This window comes from Elephantulus edwardii, unplaced genomic scaffold (assembly GCF_000299155.1).
Source record: "Elephantulus edwardii isolate Elephantulus edwardi_28Jun2011 unplaced genomic scaffold, EleEdw1.0 scaffold00314, whole genome shotgun sequence".
In the NCBI taxonomy this organism is placed as follows: domain Eukaryota; kingdom Metazoa; phylum Chordata; class Mammalia; order Macroscelidea; family Macroscelididae; genus Elephantulus; species Elephantulus edwardii.
The window spans coordinates 1,894,907-1,914,346 of record NW_006400064.1 but is presented as its reverse complement, the minus strand read 5'-3'; the positions used below and the strand labels follow the sequence as shown (position 1 = coordinate 1,914,346).

Genomic DNA, 19,440 nt, shown 5'->3' with positions numbered 1-19,440 from the left:
TTGGCCCAGGACAGAGCAGGGTTTAGGGCTGTTGTGCATAGGGTCGCTATGAGTCGGAAACAACTTGATGGCACATAACAACAACAAATTAAAAAAAAAAACAACCAAACAAAAAACAAAACCACATTCCAACCCAACCTACTCCACAGCCTTTTCACTCCTGGACTATAAACAGAGCACTTTCTTTTTTTTTTCCTTTTTTTCTGAGCACTTTCTTTACTACTGAGAGCACAGTAAGCTGGAAGACAATTTGCAGTATGTTGTAAGATATTAGTGCAGTTTTTCCATTCACCTCCTTTTCAGGATTGTACATTGAAGAAATAATCTAGGGAATCCTAAAGAGCAATTTTTCTAAACAAAGAAGCTTACCAGAACATCATTTATACTGCTAAGAACCCAAGAACAACTCTGACCACCAACAATAAAATCAATCAATAAGGCACATAAAGAGGACTTCCTCTAGCAAGGCTGTATGAGAGGCATACACACCATGGCTTGGTACAGAAATATCATCACATCTATTTCTCAGATTTAAGGACTTTAGCAGAGAAGTTAAATAACCTGCTTCAGGTTCAGTTGACCTTTAAAATGAACATAACTGTGTGGCTATGTGAAAGGTTCATATAAAAAGCTAGTTGAAAAAAATTGGGCTACATAATTCTATGTATTGTGGGAACCTCATGTCAAGGAATCACACAAAGGTGTTCCCTTTGGCTCAACTCTTGTACGGTTCTGTACCCTCTTCTCCCTATTTAGAGCAGCTCAAGGATGGTGGGGGAGGAGGAAGTAAGATGATTTCACATTCATTAATTTCTGAAGTGTTTACTGAGCATTTCTCAGGTGCTCTGAGTCCTTGGCAGCTAAACAAGCAACACACCTGGCTACTAACTGAAATCGTGTTCACATCCACTCACAGGCGCCAGACACAAGCCCTTGTTAGGGACTTCCAAAAGTCATTCTATGAAAAGCCCAAAGCTGTGTACAGCACTCTTGACTCACGTGGGGTTGCCAGGAGTCAGGACTAACCCAATGGTAGCTGGAATTGGTCTCAGTGGTACACAGCAGGAGGCACAGGCAAGTCCCTGTTCTACTTGTTTTAGGGGAGGGAGCAAAAAAGTGATGTAAACAAAAAAGATCATTTCCCATAGTAAAAAGTCCCCAAAGGCTGTAAGATATAGTATGCAGAGAAAGCATATGTAAGTTCCATGGTAAGCTCCGTGGTCTATTTGCCCATACAAAACCCCATAATTTCTAGATGCCTTTTGAAGTCAATGATTAAAGCGGGCAGTCAGAGTGCTAAGAATCTGCGAACCAGAGACTCAGCAGCAGCCATGTGACGGTGACTAACTGGACCGAAAACAATTCCTTCTCCGTTCCCTGGTACCCTTGCTGACAGTCCACAAAGGTCTATTTACTTACTCTACAAAGAATGCTTTGAGAAAAGACCCATTTAAATAGCTATTTATAAATGTCCTTTCCTATGGCAAAAGACATTATAACATATTTCAATTAATAATCAATCTCCCACCAACAACTGTAATAGCAATGCTTCAAGTGCTAAGAACAATCCTATACTCTGTCAATTAGAAGAGCTTCTTAAAATTTGGAATCCCCCCAAAGCCAAGTAGATCTTGGGAAAGAACAAAGAAGGATGCTCACTGTTCTCAATTTCAAAACACAGTACAAATCTGTAGTAACAGATTCCAGTATTCATCTAGTACTAGTGTAAAGACAGACACATGGACTGATGAAAGAAAACTGAGAATCCAGAAATAAACTCTACAATCAACTAACTTTTGACAAATGATTTTTATAAAGTCTGTTTATTGGACAAAGAACAGTTTACATAACAAATACTCTTGGACAAGAGGATTTCCAAAAAATGAAAGAATGAAGCTGGACTCATAACTTCATACCATTATGAAAAGTAACTCAAAATGAATCAAGTAGCTAAACATAACTGTAACACAAGAAAACTTAAAGACACTTCACCGAAGACGACATTCAGATGGCTAACAAGCACATGAAGAAATGCTCAAAATCCTTAGCCCTAAGAGAGATGCAAATTAAAACAACTATGAGATATCATCTCACCCCAGTCAAAATAGCAAAATTTAACAGAACAGCAAGCAACAAATACTGGCGAGGTTGTGGAGAAACTGGAACCCTGATTCACTGTTGGTGGGAGTGTAAAATGGTGCAACCCCTGTGGAAAGCAATATGGCGCTTTCTCAAAAAGTTGCAAATAGAGATACCATTTGACCCAGCAATTCCACTACTGGGAATATACCCCGAAGAGACCATAGCTGACATCCAAGCAGATATATGCACACCCATGTTTATTGCAGCTTTGTTCACAATAGCAAGGAGTTGGAAACAACCTAAATGCCCATCAACAAACGAATGGGTAGAGAAGCTGTGGTATATTCGCACAATGGAATACTATGCTGCATTGAAAAACAAGGAACTCATGCAATATTATTCAAAATGGTTGACTCTGGAGAACATTATGCTGAGTGAAATATCCCAGTCACAAAAGGACAAATATTACATGATGCCACTGTTGTAGAATGGGACTAACCTCGGGGTTGGGGAGAGACTGAGTAAGATGGGTTCAATAATGTATATTGCACTGAAACAGAGGAGGGAGAAAACTGTTTAAAAGAGATATGTGACTAGGTATTTCTGTCATCACAGGAGTCTAGAGCGAGGGCTACATGGTGGAGGGGACCTGGGGGAGGGTTTGTAAAACAATGAAAGAATCTTTTCTTTTACTTTTCCATAATTTTTGACTCATGTACTTATAACTTGTTAGTTAAATTTGTGTCTTCTAGGTTGCAACCCCCCATGATACATCTTCAAGGATATGAACATGTACGGCTAAGCACAATTAATAACAGTGCATCTAAATTCCAAAATCAATCTCCATAATAGTCTATGTGTTTCCTACTGCCAAAGGGGCCCTTTAGAGTAGTGAGAGAAGATCTTCACCCTGAAACCCACAGCGTCCCTTTTCAGCAGGAAGTAGCTAAGAGAATACGCCGTCCCCTTTTCCTTATGAATCAGGGTGGAGTCTCTCTCAGGGAGGAGTGATAGGGAATGGCAAAGGACACACTGACAAAGGAGATTAATCAGAGCTGACTTTGACAAGCACTGTGGCAATTGGACAATTAAAACAGACATTCGGATGGCAGGGGAAGAAGAACAAACTGGGGAGGAGGGTGGAGAGAATGGTGCAGCAATGAAGGAGTGAAAACCCAAAATCCCTGTAAATGTTCATTAAAACTAATAAAATTTAATAATTAAAAAAAAAGAAAACTTAAAGATAATGTTCTAGGTCCTACTACTGGATAATGGTTAATTAGATATGAAACCAAAAGCATCAGTAACAAAGAGAAAAAAAAAAGATACTTGAGATTTCATTACAATGAAAAACTGGTTCATCAACAGACTTTATCAACAAATTGAAAATTTACAAGAAAAATGTTGAGGCTACTATATATTTGATAAAGGTTGGATAAATATATAGAGCACAACTTAACAAAAAGACAAAATTCCAATTTATAGGCAAAGAATTTGAATAAGACAATTCACCAAAGAATGGTAACAAATAGCTCTCCCTTACTGAACTACTGTTACTGAGCTTCTATAGGGTTGCAATCTTTTGTGAGCCTATCAAGGAGGGTGACGCAAATCTATGCCACAATGATTCAACTTCATTAAGATGGCTATTAAGAAAAATGGAAAACAACATGTGATGTAGAGCCTGTTCATCTCTTACCCATTGCTGGTAAGAATATAAACTGTGCAACTGCTGTGTAAAACAGAATGGTAGCTGCTTTAAAATTTAACTGTATAAATACTATATCTTACAATCCACTCCTAGGCATAAACTCCTAGAGCTGAAAGCAGGAACACAGTTATGTGCACACCAATGTTCAATGGCAGCACTTTCCCCAAAAACTAAAAGGTGAAAACCACTTAAATACCCATCCATCAATAGGAAAGTGCATAAACAAACTGTGGTATAAACATACTACAGAGTTCAGCACAAGATAAATAAAGTTCAGACACATACTCTGAAGTGGATGAACAATGAAACATTACAATGAGTGAAAGCAGTCAGTCATAAAAGGACAAATACTGTATAACCTCACTTCCATGAAATACCTAAAAAATAGCAGAGTATACAAAGACATTTGGTCATCAGGGTTGGAAGACAAGAGAACAAGACAGTTATTACCTAAGGGACACTGAATTTCTATTAAAGGTAATGGGAAAATTTGAAAGTGGATAGTGGTGATTGTTGTACACCATGGCAAACACAGTTAATGTCACTGAATATTACATGGGGAAAAAATGTTAAAATGATACACACACACATACACAATTTTTAAAAATCTGGGTACCAATTATTTAACAGTTTAGATAGGTGTCCCTGCTTCTAAAAAAAAAATCTTAATTTTCTTTTAAGAAAAAAGCATTACATGAGATGAACCATTATGATCTTAAAATTATAGTAAGTATACACTGTATACTTTGAGCTTTTGAGTTTGAAGATTCTTAAAAATTTATTTTCCAACTGAAAAGTTTCCTTGCTGAAACTGAGGAGGACCTGAAGTGTTTGCTGCAGAAGGTCAAGGACTGTAGTCTTCAATATGAACTGAAACTTAACATCCAGAAGACAAAGATTCTTACCACTGGGCCAATTGGTCACACCATAATAGAGAAGAGATTGAGGTTGTTAATAATTTCAGCTTGATCCATTCCACAATCAGCAGTAAGGAAATCAAAAGACGAATTGCACTAGGGAAGTCTGCTGTCAGGGACTTATCCAAACTGCTAAAGACCAATTATGTCAGTCTAGCGACTATGGTACACTGAATCCAGGCCAGAGTCTTCGCTATTACTTGCTATGCATCTGAGAGCTGGACAATGATAAAGGATGACAGAACAAGAATTGATGCCTTTGAGCTGCAGTACTGAAGAAGAGTACCAAACATACCATGGACCTCCAAGAGGAGGTTTCTCCTTGGAGGCAAGGATTTTGAAGCTCTGTCTCACATACTTTGGGCATGTGAGAAGGTGGAACCAGTCCTTGGAGAAGACACCATGCTTGGAAGGGTGGAGGGACAGCACAGGAGAAGAAGACCCTGAGTAAAATGGATTCACACGGTTACTGCAGCAATAAGGGTGGGTGTGTCAGAGTCAGTGAGACTGGCTCAGAATAGGGCAGGGTTCAGAGTTACTGTGCACAGGTAACTATGTGTTGCAAACAACTCAATGGCACATAACAACATTGAAAAGTTGGGGAAAGAAAACCACAGTTTCAGAAAATATAAGTTTAAATTCTGATATTTATCTCAACACTGGGTAGATCTGAGTCAGATACTGTACCCTCAGTGTGGAGTTAGGACTTTTAAATGGCTCTTCTCACCATTGTCTTAGCCCTCTCTGGGGGTGTTCTCTCCAGCCACCTCAACTGTAGACACATGGTTCACTACTGATTAGCATCTTCTACCCCAACAACAGCTGTGAGCACATATACGAGAGATGGCCATATTGTGAAGAGATTTTGGTGAGGTGTAGCCTGTTGGAACCCTGGAGATGAAGCCAGAGTTAAATGTTTTGCTTCTGGATGACAGAGAAACTTCAGAGGCTTCTTGCATTTATTTGTGTGCTAGACTAAACCTCGGGATTTTGACCATGTGGTATCATTTACCTTTCCCTGCTCCTCCACAACTTGTTTCTCCAATAAATCTCTCAACTTTTTCAACAATAATCAAACTCAGTTACTAATGGAAGTTAAGTAGTAACCTGGGGGACTGTCTTAGCACGGGATGGATTTATGTAATGGTTGGTATTGATGGGGACAGTTCTCTTTGGTGAGTCAGCAGAAGCCAGACTTGTCAACACTGCACTGGCTCATTTTACAATTATCTTTTAGAAACATCTGCTCTGCCCACTGCCTTCTGCTACTGTGAGAAGCAAATGGACCCTACTAGAAATCCCTCCCAAAATTTGTTGAAGAGCAGCAGGAACAGTTATTCTGATTACTCTGCTGCCTTGGGCTGCTTCAGGCACGTATAACCCCAGCACTTCAGTCATCCCAACAGTCCTAACAGTGCACTTCTAGCTCCACTCTAATAGACCAAGTCTTGAAGGTAAGTACAAACACTTTCTGTATCTGACACTTGCATACACTTGTGTCAGGAAAATGGCCTTCTTTCAAGATTTGGTGATGTAATTGACCTGTCTAGTACTGTGATACTTTCCCACTTGAAAAGCTTAACTCTCTGGAGTGTACTATGTCAATACCACCTGCTGCCTCTGCCACAATGGATACAGGGTCCCAGGGCCAAAGAACACATCTGGTACAGCCTATCAGTATGTCAAATGACTTCTATTTCCCAGCAACTCCCAGTCTATTCCTCTTTACAAAGCTGGAGGAAGACTAAGAGAGCTGCCCACCTTCAGCCACTGGCTGACTCCCCTGACCATTTCTGCTGCTGGGAACTGCCCTTAGGTGCCCCTTCCTGGGCAGCCCTGCTCATTGCACCTCTAGAGGCAGCAATTCACGTAAGTCTATGAAATTTGATGGCCAGCTCCTACCTTGGGATGACTTCTGAAGATCATGGAAGGAATATAATTATTTCTAAATAATATATTTTCCCACATCCTCAAGTTTTCAAAACAGACCATTTTGGTTTTCTCAGATGCCTAATTCTAACCCAAAAGTTCACTGTGCATGAGGCCCCTACGCCTGGGCCTGGATCAGTTTTTACAGTCTGCCACAGCTCTCCCTGCTGAGAACACATCTTTTGGGGGCATCTTCAGAAGGCCCACCATCCATGGACATCCTGATACCCCATGGCACAGGGTGCTAGTGGGTATGTGGGTTCTCTGAGAAGCTCTAACATCCACTATGGATGGCAGGGGGGAGGCATGTCATACAAGTTCCACGGCACCCTGAGTTCCCTTTCTGGGCCACCAGAGAGCCATTCTAGAATACAGGCACCAGGATTCAGAACTAGTCTAAGGCATGCAGATTAAAATCACCCATCTTTGGCTCAGGCTAACATAGCTCTATGTTGTCATTGTTATTGTTGTTAAATGCCGTTGCGTCGTAGATGACTCATAGCGACCCTATGAACAAAAGACCTGAACACTTGTATAACTTTGGTCTTTCTCCATGTTCATAAGAGTTTCCAGAGGCAAGCCATTTCGGAAGTGGATGCCACTCCCGCTTCCAAGCTTGACACTACCCATGGTGGACAGTGTTTGGTAAGGTTCCCGATTAAAGCAAGCTTGGAAGCAGGAAGGATATGCCCAAGAACATATTTTGGCTCTTATAAGCTTGTTTTCACTTTTTTCAGCTTTAACATGAACTTGTATATGAGCAACATGTTTCACTGTCAGTCCCTGACCTGGATCTGACTGAGCTTCTCTATTTTCTCTTTCCACAGATGTAGTCTATTTGATTCCTATGTGTTCCACCCAGCAAGGCTCACACGTACAGTTGCTGTTTTATAAAAAGGTACTTGCCATGAATAAAGTCACTGGGAATAAAACTTTCCTGTCACGTGATCTCCAGTTTAATTTCTCTTACCTAGGCATATTTTCCAATCATCAATCCTTTTTTCTTTCCAACTTTTTAATTTCCATCATTAATATTAATTATATTTCAATCAACTTCACGCTGCAGAAATTGATAGAAATCTTCTATTTCTTCTGATTTGGCTCTAGTAAGTGGTGCATAAGTTTGGGTAGTCAGTATTAACAGGTTTTCCTTGTATAAATAATTCCTTACTATTGAGTTGGAACTGACTCATAGCTGGGCTCCACATTAGGTCTCCCACAGGAGAAAACTGCCCATCTTTTTTCCACTTTCTTTGTAGGCATATGGATATTATCTTATCACCAGCAAGAGTATCCTTTAGGATAGAACTTGAAATATTTTTTTATAATGAAGGCAATGCCATTCCTTTTCAATTCCCCATTCCTGCCATGGGATCACATGACTGTATGTTTCAAAATGGCCAATACCATTTCAGCTCCCAGACGCCAAGGATATAGATTTCCGTATTTTCATATCACAGGTGACAACTAACAATTTTCCTAGAATAAATTAAAAAAAAAAAAATATATATATATATATATTTTTATTTGTTTATTTTTCATACATTCTATATTCCATTATAAAAAAAATTGTAGTTGTTTCTCATTTTGAGTCAATGCCACATCAGCAAATAAGGTCCAAGAGCAAATAAAAGTCCTGAAAGCTTTATTACACCTACATTATTAAGGCAGATTCTATTTTCAGGTGCTCTGGTGGCTATAAGGAGTTTTGCTGCCAAATCAAAGGCATGTGGTTCAAATCCACCAGCTTCACTATAGGAAAGAGATAGGTGATCAACTCCTGTGCAAATTACTCTGCTGAGTCTGCTCCAACTCTATGGTACATAACTACTTTGAAAAGACAGCTCTTCCCCAGTCATATTTTAAGTACCTTACAAACTGAGAGTTTCATCTTTCAGCACTATAACAAACAATATTCTGCTATTCATAAAATTTTGCTGGCCACTTATTTCAGAAATAGAACACTAACTCTACTTCTTATTGTATCTTAGCCTAGAAAGGCCACTTGTCTACCATGGCCAAATCTGTTGGTTTTTGATAGGCAGCATCATCCAAACAACATGCAGGCTACCTTTTATCCCCCTAAAAATGAGTAAAAGCAAATCCTAACATTATCTAACATGCTGCATACTTTATTGCTTCTTTGCTGTGTATATAAGCTCCACAGAACAGGGGTCCAGGTTTAGTGCTCAACACAGTACCTGGCACACAGGATAACTGTGAATACTGAAAGCTGTGCCCTGCAAACATGCATCAGTCAACAAAGAACTCTTAGAAAGTCAGAAGTGGTTTGTTGTGATGAGATTTTGCATGAAATGAGTATTAAGGAGGGGGAATGTCTTGAAGACAGAGCTGGAAGAGGGCAACTGAGGCCCACAGTAGAAGAGCTTGCAATGTCAGAGGCTCGTCTGCACTCTGTAGGGGCTCAAAGGGGTTTTCTGAGATATGAGACAAGAGTGTCCTTTATCGAAACAACTCTGGGCACGAATGGAGGGTAGATTCTTAAGGGAGAGACTAATAGCAAAGACATCAAATATATATTTCCAACATCAGACCCTCGAGCTCAGCTGGGGGATCTGAGTATGCAGCACTGAAAGCACTAATGCCGTATGTTGCAAAAAAGGAAGCTGTTTTCAAGGGTCTAAGGTGACCATAGCCCCAGTCCCAAGATGCTCTATGAGAAAAAACTGCCCTGCTCTTCCCCAACCCAGTTCCAGTATGAACCTGTGTCCATGGCCTTCCCCTGCAGGCTCTACACTCTAGACAAGACCATTCTCTTAACAGTCACTGCCATTCTGACTCTTCTGCACTGATTTCAATCAATTGGTTCAAGGCTAGTCAGTCAGTGTGCATATATGAAGCATATACCTTTATCCTCAACACTATGGCTGCTAACTGAAAGGTTAGGGGTTCAAATCTACCAGCCACTCTGAGGGAAAAGATGGGTAGTGTTCTCCCAATCAAGGGTCATTATGAGTGAGAAACAACTTTAAGGCAGTGGGTCTTTAGTACGAAAGATGAGAAAAGAAGCCAGGGCTGGAAGCCTGCCTTCAGTCAGTTTACAAGTTGGAGGGCATAAGTAATAGACAGGAGCAAACATACTCAACGGGTCAAGGGAGAAACGAGAAAGCAATTAATGGTCCCTACATTCAGTGAGGACTGAAGAAATCTTTCAAGAAAAGTATCCTTAATTCAGACTATAAATGTAAAGGAAAGGAGAAACCCATGTGGGCTCGTAACTTAAATCACTCATCAGATGTGTATGTGTAAGGGGTTACGGGTGAGGAACAAGAGCAGAATCAGGCCAGCTGATTTGGGGCAGCTGCCTTGGTCGATAGTGGAAGGTCATATGAACAGAGGCTTGGTGACAGCAGCCAAGTCAAAGGCCTACCAGGGCTAATCTTAACATCCAAGTTTCCGACAGGTTTAAAATAGAGCCAAGGGACAGAAAAGTAACTACTGAAACTCAAACAGACCTGAATAGACAGAACACAAAAAAATGATGACCATGGAGCTCTGGAGTACTGGGAACCTGCCAGAAATATTCCCAAAGTATCTGGTAGGAAGTCTAACATGAATCCAAGTGCCTCTTGGTGGACTTTCACACACCCTTTGGGCAAAGTTGATCCTTTTTACATTTCTTAAATCAATTTCAAATAAGTCAAAATTCAATATAAACTGTTAAAGGCACACAGGAAAATATCTCAGAGTTAAACACAAATAATCAAGTCAAACAAGCTGTAATATTAACCAGGTATGAATAAATAGCAACTGTTTTCAGCACCTTATCAGGAGCACGCACAAAAACACCTTGGCAGAGTCCCCCCTGTAAGAGGAGATCAGACCTAATGAGAGCATTCTGGAGTGGATAGCAGTGAGAATTCAGTTTGCCCTGCAGCAGGAGTAGACTCTGTCCAGGTATATTTCAGAAGAGTCAAAAGAGATGGCCCATTTTTAATAAGCCATTCAATTAGGTATCTTTGCACAAGACAACCTGAAATTGCAGTACAGCTAACTCTCTGTTAACCATGGCAATGAGGATTTTACGAAGGACAGAGGATCAATGGGAAGCAAAACCATCTCATGCTCATTTTATTCTCAGCAAGGCATATGAGGATACACCAAGGACTTTCTGCTTGCCCAGTGTGTTCCTGGTTTAGCAAGTCACACAGTCTGATGTATTATTGCCACCCTTGTCTGGGCAGAGGCTATCTACACTGTTCAGGGTGTGGGAACACCCTAGGCTTTAACCAAATAGACTCCCTATTGTCTCCCTTAGCAAAGTTTCTAGCAGGTGATCATAGGCGGGGAGCATGGTAAGCAACAGGTCCCACAAGGGGAGAATGGAACCCAAAGTCTTCTAGGCCCAGAATGAGGCAGAGAGAGTTGGCTGTACTGGCCCAGCAGGCACACCCCAGGAGTCCGCACAGCATTTTTAGGAATGAGAAAAGCAAATCGCCGTCCCACCTCGGGCTGCACAGTCACAAGTGAGGCAGGGCTGGGACCAGTCCCCATTTGGGTGGGTGGCCAGCCCTGGGTGTGGCAGGAAAGGATGGCGCTGGCTCAGTGGCTGCAGCTCCTCACTCTGACCCAGTGGGGCGCCTGCGCAGTGCTGGGAGCACAGTGAGGTCTCAGGTGCTGTGGGCAGGGACACACACACATATACAGAGAAAGACATGCCATTAGAGTACCCCAGCAGTCTCCACAGGGGATTTCTCCAAAGCCTGTGCCTCACAGGTACCGTCAGCACCCGGACCCGAGTCCTCAAGACTGGGAACTGGCAGCACCACACAGCCTAGGGGAAGAACAGTGGCAGTTGTGACCCAGACCCAGCTTGGCATGAAGACAAGGGCCTGCCCCAATCCCAGTGGCCGTACCAAGAGCTTTCCACTGACCGCTTAGGAAAGGTGATAGATACTACAAGAGCTGCTGCTTAGTATCCTCTGTCTTCGTCAGAATAACAAGGGTTGAAGTCATGTAACAAACAGAGGTGTTCCTCACTCAGGACACAGTGAGACCACTACTCAAAGTGAGCTTTTCTGGGAATAGGAAGTTGAAGGGAGGGTCCTGGAAATAAAGAAAACAATTTCACTTCTTTTTTTTTTTTTTTTTTTTACAATTTCACTTCTTAAAAATCTTCATTCTTTGTTTCAACTCCACCCAGAGAGAAGGAGGAAAACTTCTGAAGATAAAGTTTTATTTTTCCAAGAGGTTTCACAAATGTCACAACCTTTGCTTAAGCAGGAGTTCAAACTGAAAGAGGTGGGATTAGGGGAATACAATAACTAGAAATGAAGGACGAACTTTCTCCACTAACTTGCTCCAGGACTGATGACAACTTAGAATTCCTAAGAGCAGAAATTCTGACTTCTTAATACATACACTGTCTATGTGGCTCATTTCTTCAAAGCCAGAATCATAGTAAAAAGTGAAACTGAAGCCTACCAAAGTAGGGAACATTAGTTAAATGTGGTGTCTGGTAACAGAACCAATGACTAAACACGGTGTAAGATGGGTTCATCACACTGCAAACAATTTTCTCTAAAATACTTTTTTTTCCTGTTGACTTATTCCAGAAACAAAATACTTGGGAATTTGCACCTTAGTACAGCCACGTGATACAATTTCAACACCTTCATGGCCCCACAGGTGGTCAGGGCACAGGGGTAGCTCTGTGAAGATGTATTGGACACCCATTTCCAACCAACAGTCATGAAGCTCAACATGGCTTTTAGAAACAAATCCTCTGAGCCCATGAACTCCCCTTCTGCTTCCTGGAATCTCTTCTGAATGATATAGAGTTAGGCAAAATACAAAAGAAATATGGCATGCAGAAAGAGCACAGACAGTTTCACCAAATGCAGACTCAGCCATGCAAACAACATCTCCAAGAGCTCTTGTGTGCATTCCTGAAAAGGCAGACTTGAGCAAGCTAATAACTTATGGAGGCTTGCAGCTTGTTCCCTTTTCCATTAGACAGAGACAGCTACTTAGGGTGCTGCTGAGGAGAATACGCTGAGCATTCATGAGACCTATACCTCAGGCATCAGAAACCCATTTAATACAAGATTAAAGAAACAAAATTCACAAGAAAAAAAAGCAGTGGTTTTCTCCTAACTCCTACTACATAAAAAAATCCCCAAATGTTCTAGGCTCCTCTTTGCCAATGTCCTGCTTAGGGTGCAAGTCCCTGCCCACATATACAGAATCCAATCCACAGAGTAGCCCAAGGCCTTGAAGACCACCCAGCCAGCTCAGGGAATGGACTGAATGCTCCTTTATCACGTTACCTCCACCTAGACTGAGGGGTGTGCTGTCTAACCTCATAAAGGCCAGTGTGGCCAACACCCTCAGCCCAACAAGGGGTGGGGACTCTGAGTACTCACAACCATGGTAGGAAGCTGGTGAGCCCCCTGCTTTGCCATATTCCTGTTCTGAGTAGCTGGTGGAGAGGTTGGGCTGACTAGAGCCTCGGCCAAAGGTGATCTGGTTGCTGCCCACACCTGTGGCCACCTGGGCCATACGCTCTTTGGTTTTGAGAGCCTGGGCCCTCTCGGCCTTCAGCCTCTCCTCATCTTTCAGGAGGGCCACCAGCTGCTTAGACTTCTCGCGCACATTGATGCCCTGGTCCTTGCCATCTCGGTCAACGTACTGGAAGTCCTTCAAGGTCTGGATGGCAAAGATATTCTCACGGCACTGCTGGGCTACCCGCTCAGAGCCTGTCTTGATCAGGTAGTCCAGCAGAGTGAGTGCCTTGTACACATGCCGCCAGTTCTTGCCATGGTCATTAAGCCGCTTCCACACCATGCTCATGATCTCTGAGAAGGCCACCACATTGTAGGTTAGGTCTGCAATCTCTGTCATCAGGGAGCTGGATGGGCCCCAGGGGTCATTGGAAGTGGCTTCTCGGACTTTTATTTCAGCCTCTGAGTAATTGTTCACAATGTTCTTCATCTGGCGCCTGATAGATGAAGTCGTCATTTTTATTTTCCTTGTTCCAAATTTGAAAACCTTCAAAATATAAAACTTTCCTGTCCTCAGTAAGCTCTCACCCAACAAAAGGCCAGTTTCTGTAATCAGCTTGTACTTAGATCCCCTCAACAGTCACTTCTTTCACTGGAGTCTTGGATGCAGGAAAACTGGATGCCATGACCTGGATAAAGAAGGAAAAAAACACTCCACTGTGATCAGAGTTCCCCACAGCAGGAAAAGACACGGGCTTGGGCAGCTTTGCAGATAGCAGGTGGAGGGGATGGAAGAAATTGCGCATTTCTTTCAAAGCTAAGATCGGTATTAGAACAATGGACAGCATTTAAACTTTTGGAAAAAAGAAGTAATCATATCTTCTATTTTTAAAACTCTGCTACTAGAATTGGGGGGCTCTGCTGGCTTAGTATGTGGAACTGCACTGTCAATGCAAAAGCATGTGGTTCAAATCCACCAGCTGCTTCCCAGGAAAAGGATGGGTAGTCTCTTCCCACACAGTATTCTAGCTGCTCCTCAGGGGAAGGATGGGAAGTCTCCCCTCATGCAACCTAAGTGCCCATTAACAACAAATGGATAGAGAAGCTCTGGTATATTCACACAATGGAATATTATGATGAACTGAAAAACAAGGAACTCATGCAATGTTATTCAAAATGGGTGACCCTGGAAAACATTATGCTGAGTGAAATATCTCAGGCACACAGGGTCAATTACTGCATAGTGCCACTCTTGTAGAATGGGACTGACATCAGGGTTGGGTGAGACTGAGAAAAATTGGTTAAATTACATACAATGCATTGAAACAGATGAGGGAGAGAACAGTTTAAAAGTGATATATGATTGGGTATTATGGTTATGACAAGACTCCAGAATGAAGGTTGAATAGTGGAGGGTTGGGGAGCAGGGGGATATCAATGAAAGAATTTTTCTTTTACTTTTCAAAGAGAAGAGCAAACTGGGAAGGGGGTAAGGGTGGGCAGGGAGAAAAATGCAACAGTGCATGAACGGAAATCCAAAATCTCTGTAAACGTTCATTAAAATTTAAAAAAAAAATCATTCCCTCTGTAAACTTTCACTTGAATCATAATCAAAAGGTTTTTTTAAAAAGTGATGCTTTTAAACAACTATGAGATATCATCTCACTCCAGTCAGAACAGCAAAATTTAACAGAACAGAAAACAACAAATGCTGGCGAGGTTGTGGAGAAACTGGAACCCATATTCACTGTTGGTGGGAGTGTAAAATGGTGCAAATACTGTGGAAGACGGTATGGCGCTTTCTCAAAAAGTTGTAAATAGAGATACCACTTGATCCAGCAATTCCACTACTGGGAATATACCTCAGAGAGACCATAACTGATATCCAAGCAGATATATGCACACCCATGTTTACCGCGGCTTTGTTCACAATAGCAAGGAGTTGGAAACAACCTAAGTGCCCATCAAGAAACAAATGGATAGAGAAGCTGTGTTATATTCACACAGTGGAATACTACGCTGCATTGAAAAACAAGGAACTCATGCAATTTATTCAAAATGGGTGACTCTGGAGGACATTATGCTGAATGAAGTATCTCAGTCACAAAAGGACAAATACTGCATGATGCCAGTGTTGTAAAACAGGACTGACCTAGGGGTTGGGGGGAGACTGAGAAAGATGAGTTCGACAATGTATACTGCATTGAAACAGATGAGGGAGAAAACTGTTTAAAAGGGTTATGTGAATAGGTATTTTTGTCATGACAGGAGTCCATAGAGAAGGCTGTATAGTGGAGTGGACCTGGGGGGGAGGGACTAGAAAATAATGAGAGAATTTTTCTTTTACTTTTCCAAGAGGGTAGTATACTAGGGGGGAGGGCTGGGACGGGAGAAAAGTGCAACAATGAATGAACAGAAATCCAAAGTCTCTGTAAATTTTCACTGAAATAATAATTTTTTTTTAAATGATGCTTTAAATGAGTGAAAATTTAAAAGGAGTTGGTTAGCAATGATTGTGGTTTGCTATAAATATAAATCTCAGGAATTCATCTGTTAACAGGTAAGATTTTTTCTGAAAGTCTTTTGTCCTGTTACAGTGTCACTTAGATCTCTGCCAGGTGGCATTTAATGGTTAATGAAGCAAGTCCACTCTGGCTGGAGACACAGACCATGTGTATTCTGAAGCAGACGGTACACTTGTCTTCCAGACTCTTCCAATCTGAAACCAAACTCTAATCTGTTATTTTTTTCTTCATGGAAAAAAAATTAACAAAAGTGAAAGTCAGTCAGTTTTCTGCTAATCAAGTGCAAACTAATTCAGTTTGACATAGTCATCAGGAAAATGGAAGGAAACTCATTCAATCAGATTAAAAAGTTACACAAAAAGAACAGAAAAGGATATCAGTGCTGGTCCTTATATCCACTCAGTTCTATAAGGAATAAAATAATTGGCTACAAACATATATTTATCTTCATTCAGCAACATGTCCAGGTGCTTACTTCGTGTCTCTATGTTAAATTTTCTAACACAAGTAAAAGGTTATAAAATGGCATTCAGTCATTTTATATTTTGTTCAATAACATTCTTTTTAATACTCACAATGTAATCACCCTTTTCCTACTTCTTCCTTATAATTCTGATTTCCATGGATCCTTGTATACATCTCCATGTCTTCTCTTTCTTTAGTGACACTGTGTTAATCATGCCCACGTTGGACAGTCTTTCCCTTCACCCAGCTTACCTATTTATTTGTATTCCTCTTTCCCTCCCTTTCCATCCTTGGTAACTACCCAAAAATGAATGCAGACCTTGCACTCATAATGGTCTTGTACAATATAAGGGAACTCTGGTGCCATAATCCAAAGGGATATGCACTGTTAATCCAAAAGCACTGTCTCACTGGTGGTTTGAATACACCAGCTGCTGCTCCTCAGAAGAAAGATGAGTAATCTCCTTCTGTGCAATTTACAGCTTCAGAAATCCTTTTGTGACTAAGTCTGTATGATTTTCTTCTTTTTTACTGTCATGAGGTTTATTAATTTTGAGGTTATGTTGTTACTCTTTTAGTCTAAAACTGTTTCCTTTACCTTGAAATCACTGTGATCCCCCCTTCATTTTGAAGCTGTGTAACTATACTTCTTATTCTTCTTTTTACACTGAAATTGTCCTCATTTATGGACTGGTAACTCTGGTTCCTTATTTTTAGCCTCATAAGTTTACTTAACTTTTTTGCATCTCAATGGGTCAATTTCTGAAGGATTTTTTTCCTAGCTCCATAAGGAATGAAGTGAACAGTTTATAAACATAGCTGCACTAATTCAGAGAGTATATTTACTTACCTTCACTTAACCATTGTATTACGTGGAGAATCTTGAAATCATGTTCAGCCCAGGGCTTTTGTTGTACAATTATGTATAAACTTTAGGATTAACCCTAAAATTAAAAATATTTTTTTTAAAAAAACTTTGTGCATAATATGCTTTCCCCCTAATGGAATGAATGCATGCTGAGTATATTTTAAATTAAAATATTTTAAGTTTTTGTGTGATATGATGGCTTTTGATAATTACATAGGGCATATATGTCCTAATAAATTCTGGTGGTAGATTAAGTGAGATGAAGAAAAATCATGGTGTTTTGCAACTTTGTTTGAGTGAGACTTTTGAAGACATAGAGTGACATACAAAGGGAACCTGCACTGGCTACATATTAAAAAAAATATGCACACACACATACACACACGCACATGCATGGCCATATATGTTGTTCAATACCGTCAAGTCAAACTGACTCAAATATGACTCTCTAGGGGTTTTTAGAGGCTATAAATAGCGCAAGAGAAGACTGTCTACCTTTCTCCTGCAGAACAACTAATGAATTTGAACTGTATGCCTCCAAGATAGCAGTACAGCTCCTTACCACCAGGACACCAGAGCTCCCTATATCTGTAGCTATATTTATGTATTTAAAATATGGCTAATGAAAGAAGCCAGACACAAAGGACAAATATATAAAATAAATTGAAGAGGCCAATGCAAACAGTGAAAGCATAGGTTAGAGGTGGCCAGGACCTGTGAACAGTTGGGGAGGGCATCATTGTTTCATGTACAGAGATTCTGTTTGAAGTGATAGAAAATTTTGGAAATGAAAAAAAAAAATAAAAAAATTTTGGAAATGGATAGTGGTGATAGATACTAGGAATGTAATTAGTGACAAGGAACTGTACACATAAAAATGGTTGAAATGGCACGTTTTACATACACACACAAACACACAGTCAAACATATAAAGAACAAGAAAATGAGGAAACTAGAGGGCTACAAGGGCTGTCAAAGACAGAGCAGTGCAGTTGGGATCTGAGCAGAAGCCTGGAAAGCTGGGGCCCCACCCTTAAGTGAAAGCAAGTGTCTCTACCTCCCACCCTCTACCCTCAAATTTGACAGCCCATTCTCTAGTTTTGGTGGGTAGGCAGCATGTCTTTCCTAGGGAAGATTATCTCACCTCAAAAGTGCAGCAAACCCAGCCAAAGTTTGGGATGGTCCTTTCTTGCAAGACTGATGACCATTCCATCAGCAGAAGACAAGCTGAGGAAGAAGCAGTCTGGTTTACCTAAAAACACAATAGGAATTTAAAAGTCACTGGAAAGCTGGGAAACAGACAATGAAAACAGAGCAAATTTATTTCAAGATTAAGGTAATGCCCTTGGAAGCAAGAAGAAGTTCATCAAATGTGCTTTGAGTCTCTGCGGAGCTGACTGGGGGAACTCCTCCTTTAAGATCTTGCGTTGATGGAAGAAGACAAGGCTTTCTGTGGTCCAGCAGCACATTTAGCAGATGGTAGCAAATCCCTGTGTGTCTGCCTTTCTGTGAGCATGTGGCAGGACCACACATGTTGAGAACACGCATTCTGCCATACAAGCCTCTAAGGGCATTTTGAGGAATCGAAAGTTCAAATGCCATTCTCATTGAGCAAGACCAGCTTTCAGAGGACAGCTACAAGCCTAACAGATTGAGTTACACAATCAGTACTGACCGTAATAACCAGGCACAACCAATAAATATTACTGAATCATCAGAAAATCTTGACATTTCAAGTCTAACAATCTAATATTTCTCGAAGGAGGTGACAGAAACCTGCAGGAAGAGGTTCCTCACCTTCTCTATTCACCTCTGCAGCCTATAAGGGGAATTCACCTACATGTCAGGACCTCCTGGGGAGTGTGCTCAACACAAGACAGAAAGAAGCAGGGGTAGAGTCCCCATGATGGTTTCTAGGCTCACTATGGCTGGTGTTCCACACTTACCATATGCAAGTGTGCATGCATATGGTGAGCTTATATTATGTTGTTATGTGCCCTCATGCCGCTTACGACTCATAGTGGCTCTATGTACAACAGCTCTGAATCCTGCTCTATCTTAAACCAATTTTATTGTCTCTGACACAGCTGGCCCCTAAGTCAGTTATCTCACTCAGGGTCTTCTCTTGCACTGACTCTTTACCTTTCCAAGCAAGCATGAAGTCCTCCAAGAACTGGACCCTCCTAGCAACATTCACAAAGAATGTCAGACAGACCTTCAAAATCCTTGCCTCCAAGGAGCAGCCGGGTTCTACCTTTTCAAGGACAGACATGTTTGTTCTCTTAGCAGTCCATGGTATATTCAATACTCTTCTCCAGCACAACAACTAAAAGACACAGATTCTTCTCCTTATCATCCTTAGTCATTGTCCAGCTCTCTGATGCATAGCAAATAGTTGAGAAGACCATGGCCTTGATCAGGCACACCTTAGTCTCTATACTGACAACAATGTTCTTCAGTACTCTGGAGAGGCCCCCTG

At 41.1% G+C, this 19,440-nt stretch overlaps 1 protein-coding gene across 1 annotated transcript in view; it reads right to left on the bottom strand.

Moving 5' to 3' along the window:
* EPN2 (epsin 2) overlaps positions 1-13,788 on the bottom strand; it is a 77,094-nt gene extending 63,306 nt beyond the window's left edge. Inside the window, exons 1-2 of the mRNA XM_006901207.1 lie at positions 13,026-13,788; positions 11,107-11,277 (exon numbers count right to left, since the gene is read on the bottom strand). Coding sequence (XP_006901269.1) covers positions 11,107-11,277; positions 13,026-13,620 — 766 coding nt within the window. The 5' untranslated portion in view covers positions 13,621-13,788. The remainder of the gene's footprint in view (positions 1-11,106; positions 11,278-13,025) is intronic.
* Positions 13,789-19,440: the final 5,652 nt, after the last annotated feature.